Source organism: Bufo bufo, chromosome 6 (assembly GCF_905171765.1).
Source record: "Bufo bufo chromosome 6, aBufBuf1.1, whole genome shotgun sequence".
NCBI lineage: Eukaryota > Metazoa > Chordata > Amphibia > Anura > Bufonidae > Bufo > Bufo bufo.
In genome coordinates this window covers 435,900,834-435,922,292 of record NC_053394.1, presented here as the reverse complement: position 1 = coordinate 435,922,292, position 21,459 = coordinate 435,900,834, and the positions used below count along the sequence as shown (strand labels likewise).

General features: G+C 50.8%; 1 protein-coding gene across 5 annotated transcripts in view; it reads left to right on the top strand.

Moving 5' to 3' along the window:
• BPTF (bromodomain PHD finger transcription factor) overlaps positions 1–21,043 on the top strand; it is a 42,206-nt gene extending 21,163 nt beyond the window's left edge. The window contains exons 10-32 of one of the 5 annotated variants that reach the window (XM_040437422.1): positions 43–172; positions 245–377; positions 451–630; positions 1,339–3,004; positions 3,080–3,204; positions 3,296–3,424; positions 3,505–3,655; positions 11,078–11,195; positions 11,490–11,736; positions 11,885–12,046; positions 12,129–12,280; positions 12,392–12,521; positions 12,615–12,829; positions 12,906–13,122; positions 13,209–14,092; positions 14,234–14,316; positions 14,458–14,683; positions 14,762–15,084; positions 16,657–16,830; positions 17,254–17,446; positions 18,632–18,716; positions 19,711–19,897; positions 20,342–21,043. In XM_040437422.1, the coding sequence (XP_040293356.1) occupies positions 43–172; positions 245–377; positions 451–630; positions 1,339–3,004; positions 3,080–3,204; positions 3,296–3,424; positions 3,505–3,655; positions 11,078–11,195; positions 11,490–11,736; positions 11,885–12,046; positions 12,129–12,280; positions 12,392–12,521; positions 12,615–12,829; positions 12,906–13,122; positions 13,209–14,092; positions 14,234–14,316; positions 14,458–14,683; positions 14,762–15,084; positions 16,657–16,830; positions 17,254–17,446; positions 18,632–18,716; positions 19,711–19,897; positions 20,342–20,375 (5,944 nt within the window). In that variant the 3' untranslated portion in view covers positions 20,376–21,043. The remainder of the gene's footprint in view (positions 1–42; positions 173–244; positions 378–450; positions 631–1,338; positions 3,005–3,079; positions 3,205–3,295; positions 3,425–3,504; positions 3,656–11,077; positions 11,196–11,489; positions 11,737–11,884; positions 12,047–12,128; positions 12,281–12,391; positions 12,522–12,614; positions 12,830–12,905; positions 13,123–13,208; positions 14,093–14,233; positions 14,317–14,457; positions 14,684–14,761; positions 15,085–16,656; positions 16,831–17,253; positions 17,447–18,631; positions 18,717–19,710; positions 19,898–20,341) is intronic. The other 4 variants (XM_040437424.1, XM_040437425.1, XM_040437426.1 and 1 more) reach the window with 4 other exon arrangements.
• Positions 21,044–21,459: the final 416 nt, after the last annotated feature.

Below are 21,459 nucleotides of genomic sequence, written 5' to 3'. Positions count from 1 at the left end.
TGGCAGGACTAGTGATCATGGCTGATGACTACTGATTTCCAGGTTACGGAGGATGACCTCAATGGAAAGAGAAGAAAAAGACAAAGTGAAGAAGAAGGAGCGGAAGCAGGAGGAGGAGGAGAGCATGCAGCAGGCCACCTGGGTGAAGTACACCTTCCCCATAAAGCATCAGGTATGGCCAGCGTCTCGTCCTATGGGGCCCATTGCTGTCCACCCAGAGATGTGACCACCTTCTTGTTGTCAGGTTTGGAAGCAGAAGGGTGAGGAGTACCGGGTGACCGGATACGGAGGCTGGAGCTGGGTCAGTAAAACGCACGTCGAACGGTTCATGCCACGTTTTCCCGGAAACACAAACGTCAACTACCGGAAAAAGCTGGGTGAGTGACCGCCTGCCGTAAGATAATAGCGTAGTGCCCACAGCCGAAGATTCACATCTTCTCTCCATCCCAGGAAAAACAGAAAGTGCAATGGAGATAGAAAGCGGTGATAATGAGGAGAGGAAGATAAAACCCGATCCTGCAGAAGACCACACCGTGAAGGAGGAAGACGCTCACAAGGACCAAAGGAAAGATCCGGATGATGCAGGCGAGCATATGGCGGAAGATGAGGATTCCTTCCAGGAAGGGAAAGGTGAGAGGTCTTTATGGAGACATGACATTGTCTCCTCTCATAGGGTTCTTCACAGCAGGAGGCGATAAGATGCATCCTGACCTCCAGCCTGGAGGAGGCGCTAGTAAAGAGCAGCGGCACCAACACAGTATTGTATGATCCGTTCCTTGTAGATCTTTGGATTTAAAGCGGTTCTGTGTCCCTCTCCTCATCACTCTCCTGTGTCTGGCTGCAGCAGGAGCCTCCCCGCTCTGCTGTCTGGTGTAGGACAAAAAGACCACTAAGCCCCGCCCCCGAATCGGCAGATTAACCCCTGTGTTCCCTGTTAGTCAGGAACATGCAGAAAATGTTGCAGATGGTGAGATCACCTCCCGTTTATGGCTTTCACTTCTAGGTGTAGTGTACCTTTAAGGCGGGCACCAACAGGACTTTTGGTCAGCAGTTGGCACTTTGATCCCACACAGTCACATGCAAAAAAATAAAATAAAAATGAACCCGCCCCATGAGCTGCCCTATACGTCTTCCTGCCCGTTATCCAAGGTCCATGGCCATCTAATCCATTGTAATTGCCCCAAAGTGTCCAAAATAAATGAAGAAGCAGTTCTGTAAAAAAGAAAATCGCCCAACACGTTGCCTCCGTTCAGTGTATGCAGCTCCTAAGCAGAGCTGTTTGACATGATGTGTATGGTTGCTGCATGCCCCTGACTCTTCTGTGCCTTATACATCCAGGACTCGAGGAGCCTGAACCCATTAAAGATGAGCCCATGGAGGAGGACACTCCGTCCGTCAAAGAAGAGGGACCCTTTCCAGATGCGGATCTAATCAACGTGAGCCTGGGCTTTCAGAAGAGGACTTGGTACAAGAAGAAGGTCAAAGCCTCTCGTCTGGACGTCTTACTGGAGCGCAGGGAGAGACAGTTTACCTACGAAGAAAAGCTGCGACTGGAGAGGCTGAAGCAGGGCAGCGCAGCACAGGAGAGCGCCGCGCAGCACAAACCTGAGAGCCGCAACGAGTTAGATGACGCCAGCAAACCCATAGCTCGTAAACTCAACATGGACGACGGTGAGGAAAAAAAACAAGACCCTCCCAGCAACTCCACCGCTGGCGAAGACCCCTGCACCCAGGCCAGCCACACAGAAAGTGAAGAAAGCAATGATATTCCTGACCAGACCGAGGAGACCCCCGACAACCGTTCTTCCAATAGTAAGTCTGGGGAGAAGCCAGCAGAGTCCGTGGTAGATTCAACACAGTGCTCAGATAGTCCAAAAGCGGTCAATGATGAATCTACGACCCTCAAAGATGGACATGATGAAAGGAATCAGGAGGAGGGGTCTGATCCTACAGCTGAAAGTATGGACACGGTCCACCAAGAGGATGCTACCGAGCAGTCCACCAATGGAGACCGGGTGGATATCCCTGCAAATGACTGTACAGACAGCCCCAAAAAGAAGAGCAGTACAGAGAGGGCAGAAGTCCTCACGCCCCAGCTCAATGGGAATGATGTGTTCCCTGAGAGAGGCCACGACTTGTGTGACAAGGAAATCGAGCCAAAGGTGAACAATGTCTCAAAGCCTCGGTGCGAACATGGCGCTAAACTGAAAGGCCCGGTGGTCAAAGCGTTCATGAACGGAGACATAAATATGGAGGAAGAGGAGAACAAGAACGGAGCAGGTAAAGAGGAAGGGATGCCCCACCCCCGTGAGGGGAAAAACCTGGATGCATCTAGTGAGCACATTGATAGGGCGGAAGGGATGCAAACCGAGGAGCCGGAGAAGAGTGCTTCCTCCCCTGTGACCTCTGCGGAGGAGTCCAGCCTCAGCAATGATTCCATGGAGCAGAACAGTGTGAGTGAGGTGGAAAAGTTACGAACGGTTGTCACTGAAGTGACCACCACAACAACCACTGTGTCGACGTCCAGGACCGTCGTCGAGGTTTCTGGTAAGTCCTCGAAGCAGGAGGTGTCGGAGAACAAGTCTGTGTCGAGCACCACGACGGTGACCAAAATTGCCTCGTTGAGTGGTGAAGATGCGATGTCTGTCAAAGAGCAAAGCAAAACCGTGGTGACGGCGACCCTATCAGACTCCATAACCACTGCGTCCGGCACAGTCTCATCGATGATGACTGTGAGCAAAGAGTACTCCACCAAGGATCGAGTGCGGCTCATGAAGTTCTCCAAACCTAGAAAGTCCCGTTCAGGGACGGCCCTTCCGTCCTACCGGAAATTCGTCACCAAGAGCAGCAAAAAGAGCATCTTTGTCCTGCCGAATGATGACCTGAAAAAGCTGTCGAGGAGAGGAGGAATACGGGAGGTGCCGTACTTCAGTTATAACGCCAAACCAGTGCATGACATCTGGCCGTACCCTTCACCGCGACCCACGTTTGGGATAACCTGGAGGTAGGTACATTTTCTGTTTTGTACCGTGGTTGCCGCTCCGTATACTACACATTCTAACCCTGATCACCTCTACAGGTATCGTCTGCAGACCGTGAAATCTCTGGCTGGTGTGAGTCTAATGCTGCGCCTCCTATGGGCGAGTTTACGGTGGGACGACATGGTTGCCAAGCCCCCTCCTGGCGGGGGAATAACACGCACAGGTATTCCGCGCCTCACATGGACCCGCTGTCACATGACTGCACAGTCGCCATGCTCTGAATGGTAATATGACTGAAGATGTGTGTCTCGTAGAGTCCACCGAAACCGAAATCACCACCACCGAAATCATCAAGAGGAGAGACGTCGGCCCCTACGGGATCCGCGCCGAGTATTGCATCAGGAAGATCATCTGTCCCATCGGCGTCCCAGAGGCACCAAAAGGTAAGAACCGGAAGCCGAGCGCCATCCTGGTCACAGATCTGTCCACGTACAGACTTTAATCTGATACTTCCTTGTTACAGAAACCCCCACACCTCAGAGAAAGGGGCTCCGATCGAGTGCACTGCGCCCCAAAAGACCGGAGACCCCTAAACAGACAGGTCCGATTATCTTGGAGACCTGGGTGACTGAGGATGAGCTGGATCTGTGGGAGATCAAGTGCTTTTCAGAGAGGTATGTCCCCCCCCATCCCCCCTGGCTGCACCTCCGTATCATGTCGTTAGGATGTATTCACATGCGGCAGACAGTCCAGTCATTCTGGGTCAGATTAGCAGCATCTGCCACATGTGAATTTACCTTTTGTTGACGTCGTGTCATATTAAAACCACAGTGAAGTGAGGGCCGTGGCGAACTGCCGACATGGTCGGACGTGTCTGAGAGCTGCTCCGGCTCCATAAATCCCATCCTGTATAATCCTGAGCTGGCATCAAAGATTTTTATATCTAAACCTGAGATAAAGAGCCCATAGAGATCGTACACCCCGGTCATGGGTCCCAGCAAGGCGCAACAAGCGGCGGATCGCCTGAAGGAGTTCGCTCGCCAGGACTCACAACATGGCGCCGCCGTTACCTCCTCTCCTCGTGTACCGCTCACCAGGGGACAAGTCGGACAGGCCTCAGCGACGGAGTCGGAAGGAGAGCCTGAACTCACTCTGCAGGCCTCCCACAGCCAGCTGATGGCAGCCATCATGGGATGCCAGTCGTCACTCACAGGAAAGATTGAGGAGGTCAGAGTGGACCTGGGCCTTCTGCGCCATGACGTCCAGCAGCTAAGGGAGAGGGTCTGGCTTACAGAGGAAAGGGCGTCAGAGCTGGAGGACACGACCAGACCCCTGGCAGCTAGGGTGACTGCTGTGGAGGGAGCGATTGAAATGTGACGACCTAGAAAACCGCTCGAGGAGGAATAACATCCGCATATTGGGCATGCCTGAGAGGACCGAGGGATCCGATCCTGCTACATTCTTAGAGGGATGGTTCAAATCAACCTTCCCAGATGCGTCCTTCTCGACGGCCTTTGCGGTTGAGAGAGCCCACCGGGTCCCAGCTCGGATGCCCCCACCAGGGGCCCCGCCAAGACCACTCCTCGCCCGCGTGCTTAACTGGCGGGATCGCGACCTCATCCTATCCAAGACTAGAATTAAACAGACCATCACCCTCGGATCTGCTAACATATCCTTGTATCCGGATTTCTCGGCAGAGCTACAGAAGAAGAGGGCTACGTTTATATCTATAAAGAAACGCCTGCGAGATATGGATTTACAATATTCCATGGCCTACCCGGCCCGCCTGAGAGTTCTGGATGGCGGGAAATCGCACTTCTTTAATAATCCCAGGGAGGCCGAGGACTGGCTTCTGGTGAGACCCCGGAATGCGTCCTAGAGAAGAGGTGACAATCCTATGAGAGCAATCACAATTGTTCTGGACCCGGGACAGATTCTTACTCCTCCTATGGTACTTTTATCATGAGCAATTAAAGTTCTATTGGACTCCATGCAAACTTTTTTCCTGGCGGCAAACGGGTGTGAGGGACTCGTGAGTATGCCCGAAACATGTCTCAGGTTATGTTTAACCACTTCCCGTCCGCCCATAGGATATAAACGTCTTATGGGTGGACCTCTATTTCTGAAAGCACGATTTAAAACGTCCGTTCAGAAACTGCAGCTGAACGCTAATCGTGCAGCTGCTGATCGGGTTGCCCGCTGACAGTGACAGCAGGGCAACCCTAAGACAAGGCAGGGACAGTGCCCAGGTGTCCCTGCCTTCTGGATCGCTGCATACACAGCGCTCGCTGAGTGCTGTGTATGCAGAGCAGGAAGCGCTATGCGCTTCCTGTTCCGGCCCGGCGGTCATGTGACCGCCGTGACCGGAGAGTGCAGGGGCTGTGTGAGGTCTCTCAGAGACCTCGATCAGCCCTGCTGTGAGGCTGTACAGCGCTGGATTGCTGCTGTACAGCCTCTCTAGGGGTGCATTTGTCCTGTAACTGGGGCTACTATGTCAGCCCCAGTTACAGGAGAAATCAACAGTGAAAAAGAAAAAGAAAAAGTGAAGCAAATGTCCCCCAGAGGTCTTGTATGACCTTATGGGGGACGAAAAGTGTAAAATAAAATAAAAAAAAAAATAAAGGGTTGAAAAAATAAAATAAAAAAAAGTTTCACATGTAAAAAAAAAAAGTCCCCAAGTAAGGAATAATTTTTTTTTTTTAAAAATAGAAAAAATAAAATAAAATAGACATATTTGGTATTGCCACGTCCGTAAAAACCAGCTCTATAAAAGTATCACATGACCTAACCCCTCGGGTGAACACCGTAAAAAAAAAAAAAAAAAACTGTGTCAAAACAAGCATTTTTTGTCACCGTGCATCACAAAAGGTGCAACACCAAGTGATCAAAAACGCGTATGTCCCACAAAATGGTACCAATAAAACCGTCACCTCATCCCGCAAAAAATGAGCCCCTATATAAGAAAATCTCTCAAAAAATAAAAAAACTATAGCTCTTAGAACATGGAGACATTAAAACATCATTTTTTTGTTTCAAAAATGCTATTATTGTGTAAAACTTTAATAAATGAGAAAAAGTATACATATTAGGTATCGCCACGTCCGTAACAATCTGCTCTATAAAAATGTCACTTGACTGAACCCCTCAGGTGAACGCTGTAAAAATAAATAAATAGAAACTGTGCTAAAACAACCAATTTTTTGGTCACCTTGCCCCATAAAGTGGTATAATGAATGATCAAAAAAATCATATGTACCCAAAAATAGTAGCAATTAAACTGGCACCTTATCCCCTAGTTTCCAAAATGGGGTCACTTCTTGGGAGTTTCTACTGTAAGGGTGCATAAGGGGGACTTCAAATGGGACATGTCATCTAAAAACCATGTGGAGTTCCTTTCCTTCTGCGCCCTGCCGTGTGCCCATACAGCAGTTTACGACCACATGTGGGGTGTTTCTGTAAACCGCAGAATCTGGGTAATAAATATTGAGTTTTGTTTGGCTGTTAACCATCGATGTGTTAAAGAAAAAAATTGATTAAAATGGAAAATCTGCCAAAAAAAGGAAATTTAAAAATTTGATCTCCATTTTCCTTTAATTCTTGTGGAACGCCTAAAGGGTTAACAAAGTTTGTAAAATCGGTTTTGAATACCTTGAGGGGTGTAGTTTCTACAATGGGGTCATTTATGGGGGTATCCACTAGGTAGGCCCCACAAAGTGACCTCAGACCTGAACTGGTCCTTATAAAGTGGGTTTTGGCAATTTTCTTAAAAATTTGAAGAATTGCTTCTAAACTTCTAAGCCTTCTAACGTCCTAAAAAAATAAAATGACATTTCCAAAATGATGCCAACATAAAGTAGACATATGGGGAATGTTAAATAATAAATATTTTATGAGGTATCACTTTCTGTTTTAAAAGCAGAGAAATTGAAAATTGCGAATTTTTCAAATTTTTGGGTAAATTTGGGATTTTTTCATAAATAAAGGTGAAATATTTTGACTCAAATTTATGACTATCATGAAGTACAATGTGTCACGAGAAAACAATCTCTGAATGACTTGGATAAATAAAGGCGTTCCAAAGTTATTACCACATAAAGTGAGATATGTCAGTTTTGCAAAATTAGGCCTGGTCAGGAAGGGGGCAAATGGCCCAGATGGGAAGTGGTTAATGTTTAACGAGCCGCTAGCCGTGCTTATAATTGATATTGGGAGCCAGCGCTCTCACTCTACACTGTGCAGGTCCCCCGTTAACATGGTCACTAATGTTATGTGCTTCAAACGTGTTTATCACCCGGCATGACGGGAGTTACTGTTAAGTTGTCAGTTTAACTGTTTGTATGTCAACTGGTGCATCATACATTGCTGTGAAGGTATCAAGGCATGTGTATATGGGTTTCCTGGATCATCCCACTCATTAATGTTCATTCAAAACCCATGGCATCTATAACATATATGTCCTGGAATGTGCGTGGTCTAGGTGGTCCCAGGAAACGTATGGCGGTATTCGCACAGATTCGGGTATACAATCCACACATACTGTGTCTCCAGGAAGCCCAGGTCACAGCCGACACAGGGGGTAGATTGCGTAAACCTTGGGTGCAATGGATAAAGAGCGCATATGGCACGTCACACTCTAGGGGGGTGTCCGTGCTGGTTCATCGCTCGGTAAGGTGGGAGGTACATCAAGAGGTGGCGGATCCTGAGGGCCAGTATATTTTTGTATGGCGTACCCTATGTTATAATTAACGTGTATATACCTCCTCCTGCCAACCTCTCTGTTCTGCAGGCCGCGGCAAGCTTTGCGGCTCAGTTCCCATTCTCTAAGGTACTGTGCATGGGAGACCTTAATATGGTGGGTGATGAGACAGTAGATAGGTTCCAGGCCAATCCGGCTTTATACCGGGCCGCTCCACCTCTAGTAATATCAGGAGAGCCCAGGTAGTGGCGCAGGTGGGATGCACGGACGACAGGCGGTGGGCCTTGGCATCCTTAGATACAGCCAAGGCATTTGATTCCATTGAGTGGGAGTTTCTGCTGCATACCCTAGACCCTAGAATGTTTCGGCTTTGGCCCTACTTTTATCAAATGGATTAGAGTGCTTTACCTCCGGCCTACTGCTAATATTAGGATTAATGGCTCGTCATCCCCTACATTTCCTTTACACCGAGGTACCCGGCAGGGATGCCCCTTATCCCCATTGCTGTTTGCAGTGGCAATTGAACATTTAGCCATTAGAATACGCCAAGATAACGTCTTTAAGGGGGTGTCAGTGGGTGGTAGGGAGGATAGACTAGGGTTGTACGCAGACGGCCTCATTCTGTTCATGGACAATGTAGATTCATCCCTACCGAGAGCCATTTGAATTGATCGATCAATTCGGTAACTTTTCCGGCCTGCGCATCAACTGGTCCAAATCGGCCCTTATGGTCCCCGAACTGGCCTGTGGTGGTGGAACATTTTAAATATCTAGGTGTCATTATTACTAAGGATCCAACGATGTCACACCAACTTAACATTGTCCCTATTGAATCTTATGCTATAGACAAATTCAAGTCATGGATCACATTGCCTCTATCAGTTATGGGCAGATTGAGTCTTGTCAAGATGGTCCATTGTACTTACTAGGACACGCATGCACCCCAGTTCCGAGGAGCTTCTTTGTACGGCTGCACGCGGCCGTGGCGAAATTTGTGTGGGGTAACGAGAGGAGGAAGCTGGCCCTTGATAATCTGCAGAGAGGAGGAAGCTGGCCCTTGATAATCTGCAGGGAGGAGGAAGCTAGCCCTTGATAATCTGCAGAGAGGAGGAAGCTGGCCCTTGATAATCTGCAGAGAGGAGGAAGCTGGCCCTTGATAATCTGCAGAGAGGAGGAAGCTGGCCCTTGATAATCTGCAGAGAGGAGGAAGCTGGCCCTTGATAATCTGCAGGGAGGAGGAAGCTGGGCCTTGATAATCTGCAGGGAGGAGGAAGCTGGCCCTTGATAATCTGCAGGGTGGAGGAAGCTGGCCCTTGATAATCTGCAGAGAGGAGGAAGCTGGCCCTTGATAATCTGCAGAGAGGAGGAAGCTGGCCCTTGATAATCTGCAGAGAGGAGGAAGCTGGCCCTTGATAATCTGCAGAGAGGAGGAAGCTGGCCCTTGATAATCTGCAGAGAGGAGGAAGCTGGCCCTTGATAATCTGCAGAGAGGAGGAAGCTGGCCCTTGATAATCTGCAGAGAGGAGGAAGCTGGCCCTTGATAATCTGCAGAGAGGAGGAAGCTGGCCCTTGATAATCTGCAGAGAGGAGGAAGCTGGCCCTTGATAATCTGCAGAGAGGAGGAAGCTGGCCCTTGATAATCTGCAGAGAGGAGGAAGCTGGCCCTTGATAATCTGCAGGGTGGAGGAAGCTGGCCCTTGATAATCTGCAGAGAGGAGGAAGCTGGCCCTTGATAATCTGCAGAGAGGAGGAAGCTGGCCCTTGATAATCTGCAGAGAGGAGGAAGCTGGCCCTTGATAATCTGCAGAGAGGAGGAAGCTGGCCCTTGATAATCTGCAGAGAGGAGGAAGCTGGCCCTTGATAATCTGCAGAGAGGAGGAAGCTGGCCCTTGATAATCTGCAGAGAGGAGGAAGCTGGCCCTTGATAATCTGCAGAGAGGAGGAAGCTGGCCCTTGATAATCTGCAGAGAGGAGGAAGCTGGCCCTTGATAATCTGCAGGGTGGAGGAAGCTGGCCCTTGATAATCTGCAGGGAGGAGGAAGCTGGCCCTTGATAATCTGCAGGGAGGGGCGGCTATGCTGGATTTTTTTTCTGTATTTCCTGGCAGGACAGCTTAGATTCTTGACTACTTGGGTCGTGCAGACTCCCATACCGAATTCAGAATTTTACTTAAGATATCGTTTGGGTCTCTCAACCTTGTGGCCGGTTCTAGAAAACGTAGTCAATAGAGGGCCGACTATTACCCGTACACAGGTTGGCTCACCAGGTCTGGAGATCTGTCAAGCTCCAACAATACCAGGACCTTCCTGATGATATCGTAGTGTGGAACAATCCTATGTTCCTGCGGCACTGTGAAGGAAGGGTTATTTGGGAAAACTACGGGATTTGTATGAGAAGGGGGTCCTTTACTCGTTCTCTCAGCTCCAGGAGACGCTTGGGGTGCTAAGGCCCCAATTTTATAGGTACCTACAGCTAAGACATGCCCTCCAAGCTCAATTTCATGGGGACGTAAGGAAAATTTCCAAATACCCACTGATGGGCATCCTCAGGACACAGGGACCAAAGGGGATGATTTCGACCTTGTACATGATCTAAAAATACGCTCCAAACCCTTGCTGGTGGAAAGAGAGGGGGCCACAGCTCACTGACGAGGAATGGGCTGAGGCTTTGTGTGCGCCATCAACTGTATCGCCTTCTCTCAACAACAGGCTTCCCTAAGGGGATAGTGGACGGAGACACCCGCTCCCTGTACGTTTGTACCTATTCCTAGCCAGGAAAGCTATAGCCCTGCGATGGATGGTGGACAGACCGCCGACAATAGGTCAGTGGAAGGCACTGGTAAATCAAACTTTGCCTTATGAAAAGGTAATGTACGGTAATAGGAAGTGCCCTCAGAAATGTGAAAAAATCTGGGGCTCTTGGTGTTCTTCACCAACCACTGCAATGCCATCTCACATATTGCAATGTGTCATGGTGTACGCTGGGTGGGGGGGAGAGGAGAAGATGTCCTCTACCAGGAGATGACACCTGCTTTTCTTTTGTTTTTCTTGCCCTCAGGGTGGATCTATTTTACATTCTATCTGTATTGTACCATTTCATGGCCGTGTATGTATGTTCACATGTATGATTCACCATATTGTCATATGTATAAATGTACCAATTTTGGTTGCTATTCTCAATAAAACGAGTTTAAAAAAAAACACAGTGAAGTGCACGTGACCGACGCAAGAAATCCAAGATGGCGGAAGGCTGCTTGATATCTCCTCATGGGGAAACCTGAAAGTCACAATTCTATTCCAATGCCTCCATCACTATGGATCGCCATAGGTTCTTGGTCATCCTCACATATCGGATGTCTACAAGACCCACTACAACCCCTATTTTCTCTCTCTCTCTTCAGGGTGGAAAAAGAGAAGATCCAGTCTGGAGAAAGTAAAGGTGGTGACCTGAAGAAGGGAGAAGATGGCAAATCCCAAGTGGATGCACAACTAAAGCAGCAGCGTCTCACCGCCCAGCAGGTGAGTTCCCCAGTCATCCCTGGCTGCTGCTGGGAGTTGTAGTTTTGCAGTCCACATCTTAAAGGGGTTGTCTGGGATAATAACATTAGCTTGGCCCACCCGAGCTGTGAATATCGCTTCGTTCCCCCGAGCAGCGACGTTCCATTCCCATCCATATTGTTATGCCGGACACCCCCTGTAATACCACACGCTCACCCTGCAGTCCGGGGTCTCATCGGTGTGGCAATCAGACTGGGATGATGGGGGTTTCCCTTCGTCTCGCCTCGTTTAATCCAGAATAATCTTTTCTTTCAGAAACGCTTAGAACAGCAGAAGCAATTACCGCTCACATGCGGCGCCACAGGCACGACCACCACCAGCGCCACCTTGACACTTACCACGCCGCACAAAGTCATGATGGGCTCCTTAACCAGCTCTGTAACTCCGGGGACTAAAGTAATGCTGGCGACCAAGGTTGCATCTCCGACGGTATCGTTCCAGCAGAATAAGAACTTCCACCAGACATTTGCCACATGGGTCAAGCAGGGACAGACAACCACCGGTAATTGGGGGGTGACCACCATAGCCAGTGCTCGACATGGCAGAGTGGGGGGGGAGTCGGTCAAAGTGATGGCACAGAGGAAGCGCAGGCAGCGGATCGTGGCTTTTCATCATTTTTAGACCTTTGTCGGATGCATTGTGTTTTGTAGCCTCGAACACAGATGTTTCATCCGTCACATCTATCACCACCTCAGGCCAGACCTTCCAGATCAGTGGAAGTCCAGTGTCTGTGGCTGGGAAGGTCCTCACTAAGCTGCCTCTGCCAGCCAATAGCAAGATATTAGCAGTGAACGTGCCCTCGTCACAGGGAGGTAGGGCGAGGAGGCGCCAAGCTGTGTGTGTTACGCCCCTGATCTCTCTGCCCTGTCTGACCACCTTTCTCTGTCTGTTCAGGTCTAGTCCAGGTGCAGCAGAAGGTGTTGGGCATAATCCCGTCCACCACAGGAGTGCAGCAAACCTTCACCACGTTCCAGCCACGGACGGCAACGGTCTCCATCCGGCCCAATAATATGGGAACCACCGGCGCCACTACGACCACTCAGCAGGTGCATTGTGTGAATGAGGTTGAGTTGTGAAGCGAGTGTTGTGTTCTGCTTGTTGTGAGAGCCCCGACACCTGCATGAATTAATCCCTGCTGTCGCTCTGTCCCAATGTAGGTTATTACTTCCGCCGCACAGATGCGGCCTGCGGTGACAGTCATCCGGACGCCTTCCATGCAGCACACAACCGTAGGGAAGCCCCTTATGCGCACCCCACTCATGGTGCAGCAAGGGATCCTGCAGTCCAGTAAGTGCAGAGGCTGCAGCGATCACCGGCATCTTGTGGTGTAACATAACCCTGGATTTCTGCGGCACTGTGTGACCCTCCTCTCTCTTGTAGGTCAGCCTCAGCAGGTAGTGACCCAGATCATAAGGGGCCAGCCCGTCACCACTACCATGCCCTTGGGGACTGCGGTTTCCAGTGGAGGACTGAAGGTTGGCACGCCAGTACAGCAAGCTCAGCCACAGGCCACCACCCCGCAGGCTGCCAGGCCTCCTCAGCAGGGACAGGTCAAACTGACCATGGCCCAGCTAACACAGCTCACCCAGCAGCAGGTAAAGTCCAGGTCTGCTGTGTTTTGGCAGGGGGAGCGGGCATCAACAGCTGGCACTAACACTTGTGTTCATGTAGGGTGGAAACCAGAGCCTCACGGTTGTGGTCCAGGGTCAAGGACAGACGACTGGGCAGCTGCAGCTAATACCACAAGGTGTGACTGTAATTCCTAGCCCCGGGCAGCAGTTAATGCAGGCAGCCATGCCCAATGGTACCATCCAGAGGTTCCTGTTTACGCCGCTGCCTCCAGGCTCCACCCTAGCCAGCACGGCTGTCACCACCACCCCCACAGCAGGTAGGTGGCCAACCTGTCGGAAGCTCACTTTGGATTAGTATTTGCTTCTGGCTTCTTCATTTACGTTTTTTTTTTCTCCTTTTTAGTGTCGTCATCGTGTGAACAGAAACCTGCAGCGCAGGGTCAGAACAACCAGGCCAACCCTCCACCGCTCGCTCTGGCACAGTCCACCCAGATCCAGCCTCCATGCACAGAACCCCCTATGTTACCACCTCAGACCTCTGACCAGATCCACCCACTACACCCACAAGCATCTCACCCTGCTGGGACCCCAGATGATGGACAGCCGAAACAGCAACCGACCTCCGTGCCCTGGTCGCCCCAGACTGCACCAGAGACCGCACAGCAGACGACATTTTCAGCACATGGACCTCTCTCCTCCGAGACGACAAATGCTGCTCACATCCCTGTGACTCAGGTCTCTGTCCAGATGCCATCACAGTCTTCAGCGCAACCGCAAATCCTGAGTCGACCCCAAGTTCAGACTTTGCCATCGAGTCCAAGCCAAATGCACCCCTCGATCCAGATGACTCTGCCGACTTCATTCCACATTCAGTCTCCACCGCTCCAGACAAAGCCGCACATTCAGCCGGCGAACCAAGTGACGGTACAGTCCCCACCTCGGCCGCCGGTGCAGATCCAGCCCGCTCAGACGCAGGTGATCACAGTGCCCCAGCTCCATCAGCAGGTGCAGGTCCTCTCCCATCTGCCTCCACAGGTGATGGCTCAGATTCAACAAGGAGGAATCCCCCAGCAAATCAAACTACAGCTGCCTTTCCAGATCCAGCAGGCCGGGGCCGCACAGGCGCACCAGATCCAAAATGTGGTGACCGTGCAAGCATCTAGTGTCCAGGAGCATCTGCAGCGGATCAAGCAGATCCAAGAGCAGCAGAACAAGAAGAAGCAGCAGGAAGGGAAGAGAGAGCAGATGCCGCAGGGAGCCAACCAGAGCGACCTCCTCCAGAAGCAGGTGAGAGGAGAACACGGGTACCACCCATCCTGAGCGCTGGGTCCCCTTATACGTATTCCCCGCCACGCCCCAGTTTGCGGGGGAGCAGCGCACAGACTTCATTGTCCTATAGGTAATCTAATGGCTGTCTCTGCCCTTCAGGTTGTGATGAAGCAGAACGCAGTCATTGAGCACCTGAAGCAGAAGAAGACCATGACACCGGTGGAAAGAGAAGAGAATCAGAGGTAGAAGTCCGGGGGTGTCCTGTCTGACTCTGGTTCCTAGGGATACTTTAGAACACCCTCTTACGGGGTTGTCAGGCGGCATATCCCTAGTGACCAGTATCTGGGTGAGGAGCGGACAGTAACAGACTTGTGTCTCTTCAGGATGATCGTGTGTAATCAGGTGATGAAATACATCCTGGACAAGATCGACAAGGAGGAGAAACAGGCGGCCAAGAAGCGCAAGCGTGAGGAGAACGTGGAGCAGAAGAAGAGCCGGCAGAACGCCAGCAAGCTCTCCGCCCTGCTCTTCAAGCACAAGGAGCAGCTGAAGGCCGAGATCCTGAAGAAGAGGGCGCTCCTGGACAAAGAGCTGCAGATTGAGGTGCAGGTATGTTCGGTCCGCCGCGGGGGAGGGGGGGCTGTGTAGGGTTGGCACTGTATCCTGAATCCTCTGATCTGTTCACAGGAGGAGCTGAAAAAAGATCTGCATAAAATCAAGAAGGAGAAAGAGCGAGCCCAGGCCGCCGCTGCTGCCGCCGCTGCTGTTGTTGTTGTTGCACCCCCTCCGCTGCCTCCACAGTCACCCCCACCGCCCTCACCACCCCCACCACCGCCTCCTGTGCACAGGCCGTCACCCACGTCCCCCACATCCTCCCACAAACGGAAGAGAGAGGAGGAGAAGGAGCACCATGCTTCCAAGTCAAAAAAGAAGAAAATAATTTCCTCTACCTCAAAAGAGAAAGACAACAAACTCTACTGCATCTGCAAGACGCCCTACGACGAATCCAAGTGAGTAGCCTTCAGATTACACACCAGAACCGACATCCGTACATAGACACTTAGTGCGGCGGAGATCTGCCCTGAAACGTGGCCGGCTCTCCCTGTCATAGCGAGTTTCCTAAAATTTCCGTCCACGACTGTGCGGGGTCTTCCATAGGTGATGCAGGTTCTACTTGATACCAGTGGGATGACCCGGGGAGGGGTATGGGCTCCTGTCTGGACCCTGCAGGGCATGTCCGCAACCTACTCTTCCCATGTAATTGGTAGGGGAGCAGGGCGACATCCTTGTCCGCAGCGCGGATGGCGCCCCCTGTCCCGGGCCGTGCAGTCACCACTAGGAGATGTCACGTACAATGTCTCCGTGTATTTGTCTTGTCGTGTGAGCCCAGCTTCCTTTGTGGATAGCCACAAGACTTTGCCGTTATCGATCTGCCTGTGTGCGCTCTGGAGCTGCACTCTGCAGGTGGAGTGTACTGTGTTGCATGATACAAAACATCACCGTCATGGGGGGCGCTGTCCGGTCGGATGCCACGGCTTGTACCTCCTTGTGATGGGACCCTCCAGCTCTCGCTCCCGTGGTCACAGGCCCGTGTTTCATTGTGTAAATGCCCGGCTCTTGTTGTAGGTGAAGGTAAGTGGGCACATTGTGTGTTCCTCGTGCCCGCCATGACGCTCATTTGCTGTTGTGATCTGCTCCATTTGTATCCTGTGTTGTGCATGGTGTCGCCCGGGAGGAGGAGATCGTCATTGGTCGCTGTGACGGTTGTGTCGGGGCCGTGTTCGATACCGTTCCATTCTCAGGGTCCCGTTAACCCTTTGTGTTGTGCATGTGATTGTGCATTGATCGCCCTCATAGTGTAGTCTGGTTCTATGCACAGGGGGTGCACATCTCTTCCAGGGGCGTGAAGTCTTATGCAAAGCATCTATGACTAATGAGGCAGAGACCTTCCATAGACACAGGTAGGAATTAATGTCAGCGGGGGGGTGGTCCTCACACCATCCGTACTCTACAGCCATGTCCACGTTTCATGCATGTTGCACGTGGTCTCCATAATACATGACTTGTAGCCATCCTGTATTATACTCCAGAGCTGCGCTCTCTCCCATCATTCCCTGCTTGTTCAGTGTCTGCACAGACCTTGTTCTGGAGATTTACACCGATCGCTGTACAGCCCAGCTCAGCTATTAGGGGGGGTGTCAGTCTACAAGCATGCTGACTGTCTCCTATAACAACCTGCAGAATAGTGAGTGCAGCTGTGGAGTACACGACAGGGAAGCTGGAGAGCATTAGAAGGGTTGAGACGCTTGTGCTGCATAAGTCCTGACACCCCTCTGCACTTGGGGGTATGTAGATAAGCTGCTGTGAATGTCTCCCCCTCTGTATAGAAACAAGTCATCAGTTTCCATTCATTGCCCAGGAGTCGGTGAACGTCCCCTCTTGGATTGGCGTCTGTGGCGGAGCCGTTGTGGCTCCCAGCGCATCCACCAAGGAAGCTGTCGCCGTGTTGAATGTCGCCCCGCGCCGGCTGCTTTCTCTTTCAATGACAACTGTTGGGTGTTTGTGCTGTGAATTGATTCCAGGTTCTATATTGGCTGTGAGCTTTGTGCTAATTGGTATCACGGAGAATGTGTTGGCATCACAGAGACGGAAGCCAAGAAAGTGGATGTGTACATCTGTAATGAGTGTAAACGCTCACAAGAGGGCGGCAGTGAGGAGTTGTATTGTATCTGCAGGACGCCGTATGATGATTCACAGTGAGTCCCGGGAACCTTTCTCTACTAACTAGAGCGCTGGTTGGATGTTTGCAGCAGTCGCTTTACTTCTCCCTAACCCGGCCAGAGCATGCCTTGTGCCCTCACGGGGATGGAGCGGTGACCCCCTCTAACGTGTCACCTCACAGTCTGGGATGCATGTTCTCTGGACTGATAGCTGCAGAGTATTGCGACTCTTTCTCTCTGCTTTTACACCTGGATTTATGGTTTGCCTCTAGCAGTTGGCGGCCCCTGCTGTCTGGCGCTGTGTACTGCAGCTCTGCCCACACACAGGGCTCCTAGACGCCGCAGCTTTTGCTTTAGGGCTGTTTTGGGGGTCGGTAGCCGTGAGATGCGCTCGTCTGTACGCAGGTCTGTGTGGCGTCTCCCGTGCCGTCTAATCAACACCCGCTCTTCACTGTGTAGATTTTACATCGGCTGTGATCGCTGCCAGAACTGGTTCCACGGTCGCTGTGTCGGGATATTACAGAGTGAGGCGGAGTACATTGACGAGTATGTGTGTCCCGAGTGTCAGTCCACCGAAGACGCCATGACGGTGCTGAGCCCACTGACCGACAAGGATTACGAGGGGCTGAAACGAGTTCTCAGGTCGTTACAGGTAGGAATTATTCCTGCAGGGACAGAATGGGGTCCACTGCTGAACACGGGATAATACATTCACATCCTGTATTATACACCAGAGCTGCACTCACTATTCTGCTGGTGGAGTCACTGTGTACATACATTACTTATCCTGTACTGATCCTGAGTTACATCCTGTATTATACTCCAGAGCTGCACTCACTATTCTGCTGGTGCAGTCACTGTGTACATACATTACATTACTTATCCTGTATTATACTCCAGAGCTGCACTCACTATTCTGCTGGTGCAGTCACTGTGTACATACATTACTTATTCTGCACTGATCCTGAGTTCCATCCTGTATTATACTCCAGAGCTGCACTCACTATTCTGCTGGTGGAGTCACTGTGTACATACATTACTTATCCTGTACTGATCCTGAGTTACATCCTGTATTATACTCCAGAGCTGCACTCACTATTCTGCTGGTGCAGTCACTGTGTACATACATTACATTACTTATCCTGTATTATACTCCAGAGCTGCACTCACTATTCTGCTGGTGCAGTCACTGTGTACATACATTACTTATTCTGCACTGATCCTGAGTTCCATCCTGTATTATACTCCAGAGCTGCACTCACTATTCTGCTGGTGCAGACACTGTGTACATACATTACTTATCCTGTACTGATCCTGAGTTACATCCTGTATTATACTCCAGAGCTGCACTCACTATTCTGCTGGTGCAGTCACTGTGTACATACATTACTTATCCTGTACTGATCCTGAGTTACATCCTGTATTATACTCCAGAGCTGCACTCACTATTCTGCTGGTGCACTCTCTGTGTACATACATTACTTATCCTGTACTGATCCTGAGTTACATCCTGTATTATACTCCAGAGCTGCACTCACTATTCTGCTGGTGCAGTCACTGTGTACATACATTACGTATCCTGTACTGATCCTGAGTTACATCCTGTATTATACTCCAGAGCTGCACTCACTGTGGACACCCAATCACAGTTTTTCTCAGCCCCTATGAAGCTGGTGGACGGAGAAGCACACATTACAGAAGGCACATAACCAGGGAAAGCTTTATGCAGACATTGAACAAGAAGGGATTGCTGTGGGATTTCAGCTCTGAAGCCTGAGTATAGCGGGTGCTGCGCCGTGTACTGATGGTTCTGGTTTATTCGCCCTTTCTCCTGCAGGCTCATAAGATGGCGTGGCCGTTCCTGGAAGCCGTGGACCCAGAAGACGCCCCAGACTATTATGTGGTGATCAGGGAACCAATGGGTTAGTAGATGATGAGAGTTGTTGTGCTGTGTGACGTAGCCCCTCACTCAGGATTGTGGGTGCCGTGCTCCCCTCATCGCTCAGTATTGGGGTGCCTCCCCCCCTCCCCCAGTCACCGCTCCCAGTCAAGCATTGCTAATCCTGGACAAGGCTGAGATCTGGGACGGAGGAGGTGGTGAGGACTGGGGGGGACAGAGGTGGGGTCCGCCCGTCACAGTCCAGTAGTTAACATCACAGGGTCTCAGCGGGGGAGGGGAGTGGGAAGGGAAAACACCAGACAGAATGTTTCCGAGCGGCAGACAATTAGCGGCTGGCCTCATTAAGGGTCTTATGAGCCTCTGGAGCTGTGCTCCGGGGGATGAGGCTTAGGTCATCCTAACATGAGAAGTCCTACAACCTTCTAATAGACTTGGTGTCAGGATCTCTGCTTGCTGTCAGTAAGTGGAAACGCCCGGATATAGAGGCAGTGGACCTGTACACACCTGGCTGCTCGGCTCATTCATTTGTAACAAACCCTCAGCTGAGAGTAGTACATGTTAACTTTTTGTGAGTGTTCTCATTCACTGACAGCAAGCAGAGATCTATCACCTCTGCTTAATGTGTGAGTGAGACCAGATCCACCGTCGGCTTCTAGGAGCTGAAATCTCATCCTGACCTAGTACTTCTTAAAGCTGTGGGTTTGTTACAATGTATCCTGTGTGGGCAATCTCCTGATGAGCCCGACCTTTACCTGCACTGATACACTGTAGCAAACTATCCCGGCAACAGCTGTGTTTTTTTTGTTTTGTTTTTTGTTAGAAGTGAGAGTTCACTGACAGCAAGCAGAGGTCTTGTTGTAAGATCATTCAGCTTTATCTCGGCCATGGATGTTCTGATTTGTGCGCTGTTCCCATGTGACCGAGCGTTGAACCTTTTCATTGGTCGGAGCCTTAGCTGGGGGGCGGGGCTGAGATCTCCTCGGAGCTTTGCGTCTCACCCTCTTCTCCCTCCGCAGACCTGGCCACCATGGAGGAGCGGATCCGCAGCCGATACTACAAGAAGCTGACCGAGTTTGTAGCCGACATGACCAAAATCTTTGACAACTGTCGCTACTACAACCCCAGGGAGTCCACGTTCTGCCAGAGCGTCGAGGTCCTCGAGTCCTTCTTCGTGCAGAAGCTGAAAGCCTTCAAGGCCAGCAGGTGAGCAGGGGGTGCCGGCAGATGATAAAGGGGTTGTCGGGGTCCCCGGTGCTGATGACCTATCCAGTAAGAAGGCGGCGGAAAGCCCCTTTAATACGACCGCTGATACAGAATTCTGCTGCCGTACAATTTATTATATTAAACACTTTTTTTTTTTTTTATTGCACCTCACGATTCAAACAGTCTTGATGAGTGGGTGTGGCTTATAGCTCTAAGGGGTGTGGCTTATAGCTCTAAGGGGTGTGGCTTATAGCTCTAAGGGGTGTGGCTTATGGTTATAAATTGCGCCAACGTTTTGCTACAGAATAGTCCTTTAAAGCCCAAGCAAGAAGCGCCAAATCCATCGCACATTTTAGTTTTGTGATGTCCCCCCCCCCGCCGGGGGTCCGGACTCTTGTGGGGGTGTCGGCGGGTTGTGTGTAACGGGCTTTGTGTTCCCCGCAGGTCCCATAACAACAAGCTGCAGTCTGCCTCCTAGGGGGCGAGCCGCACGATGACGCCCGACTCAGAAGAATAGGATTCATTTGTCCAAAGGACAAAAGCGACAGGCGGGGGAGGAGTGGATGTCGGATCCGGCGATGGAGTGGCGAGCGCTCCGTGCATCCTGTCGCATGTTCTTCAGTGAAGAAGCCGCTTTTACCGTTCAGAGACTTTTTGTCCTATTTATTTATTGCTGAGAGACGTTTTTTTTTATTCCTGCTCTATTGTCGACTAATTATTTTTTCTTACGAAAACGAGAAAAAAAAAGTTTCTAAAAGGAGGGGAAAAAAAAGAAAAGAGGAGAAGCGCCGCTCCGGGCGGACGCACTCCGGATCCGACGCGTAATTTGTCCTGTGTTTTAACACGATTCCTGGAATTAAATGGAGGAAAAAAAACATGAAATCCGAAAAAGTCATTTCTTTCTATGAAAGGAGAGGCTCGCGGGACGCCATAGGCATGGCGCCGCCATGATAACTGATAAGACTGATGACTGCAGACTGTTTGTCGGGGGAGGCGTCTGGGCCTGAGGGCCCCACCCCCACCGGAGGACACGCTCTCCAGATTCTTCTTTGTAAATGTTTGTCAATCTGAATTTTAATTTCTTTTGTAAGTAAAATTTTGGCTGTAAATGACAATAAACGGGGACGCAGCTGCCCCCCCACCATTGTGACGTGTCACTGCTGTGTGCAAGGGAGGGGGCGGAGACGTGAAACTGACAGTCTAATCCAAGATGGCGTCCAAAAGGTAGTCGTAGTCTGGTACCTGATCAAAGATGGCGTCCGACAGGTAGTGTGGTACTTGAAACATAATGGTGGTGGTGCCTGATCCAAGATGGCGTCCGACAGGTAGTCTGGTACTTGACACGTGGTGGTGGTACCTGATCAAAGATGGCGTCCGACAGGTAGTCTGGTACTTGACACGTGGTGGTGGTGCCTGATCCAAGATGGCGTCCGACAGGTAGTCTGGTACTTGAAACGTGGTGGTGGTGCCTGATCCAAGATGGCGTCCGACAGGTAGTGTGGTACTTGACACGTGGTGGTGGTGCCTGATCCAAGATGGCGTCCGACAGGTAGTGTGGTACT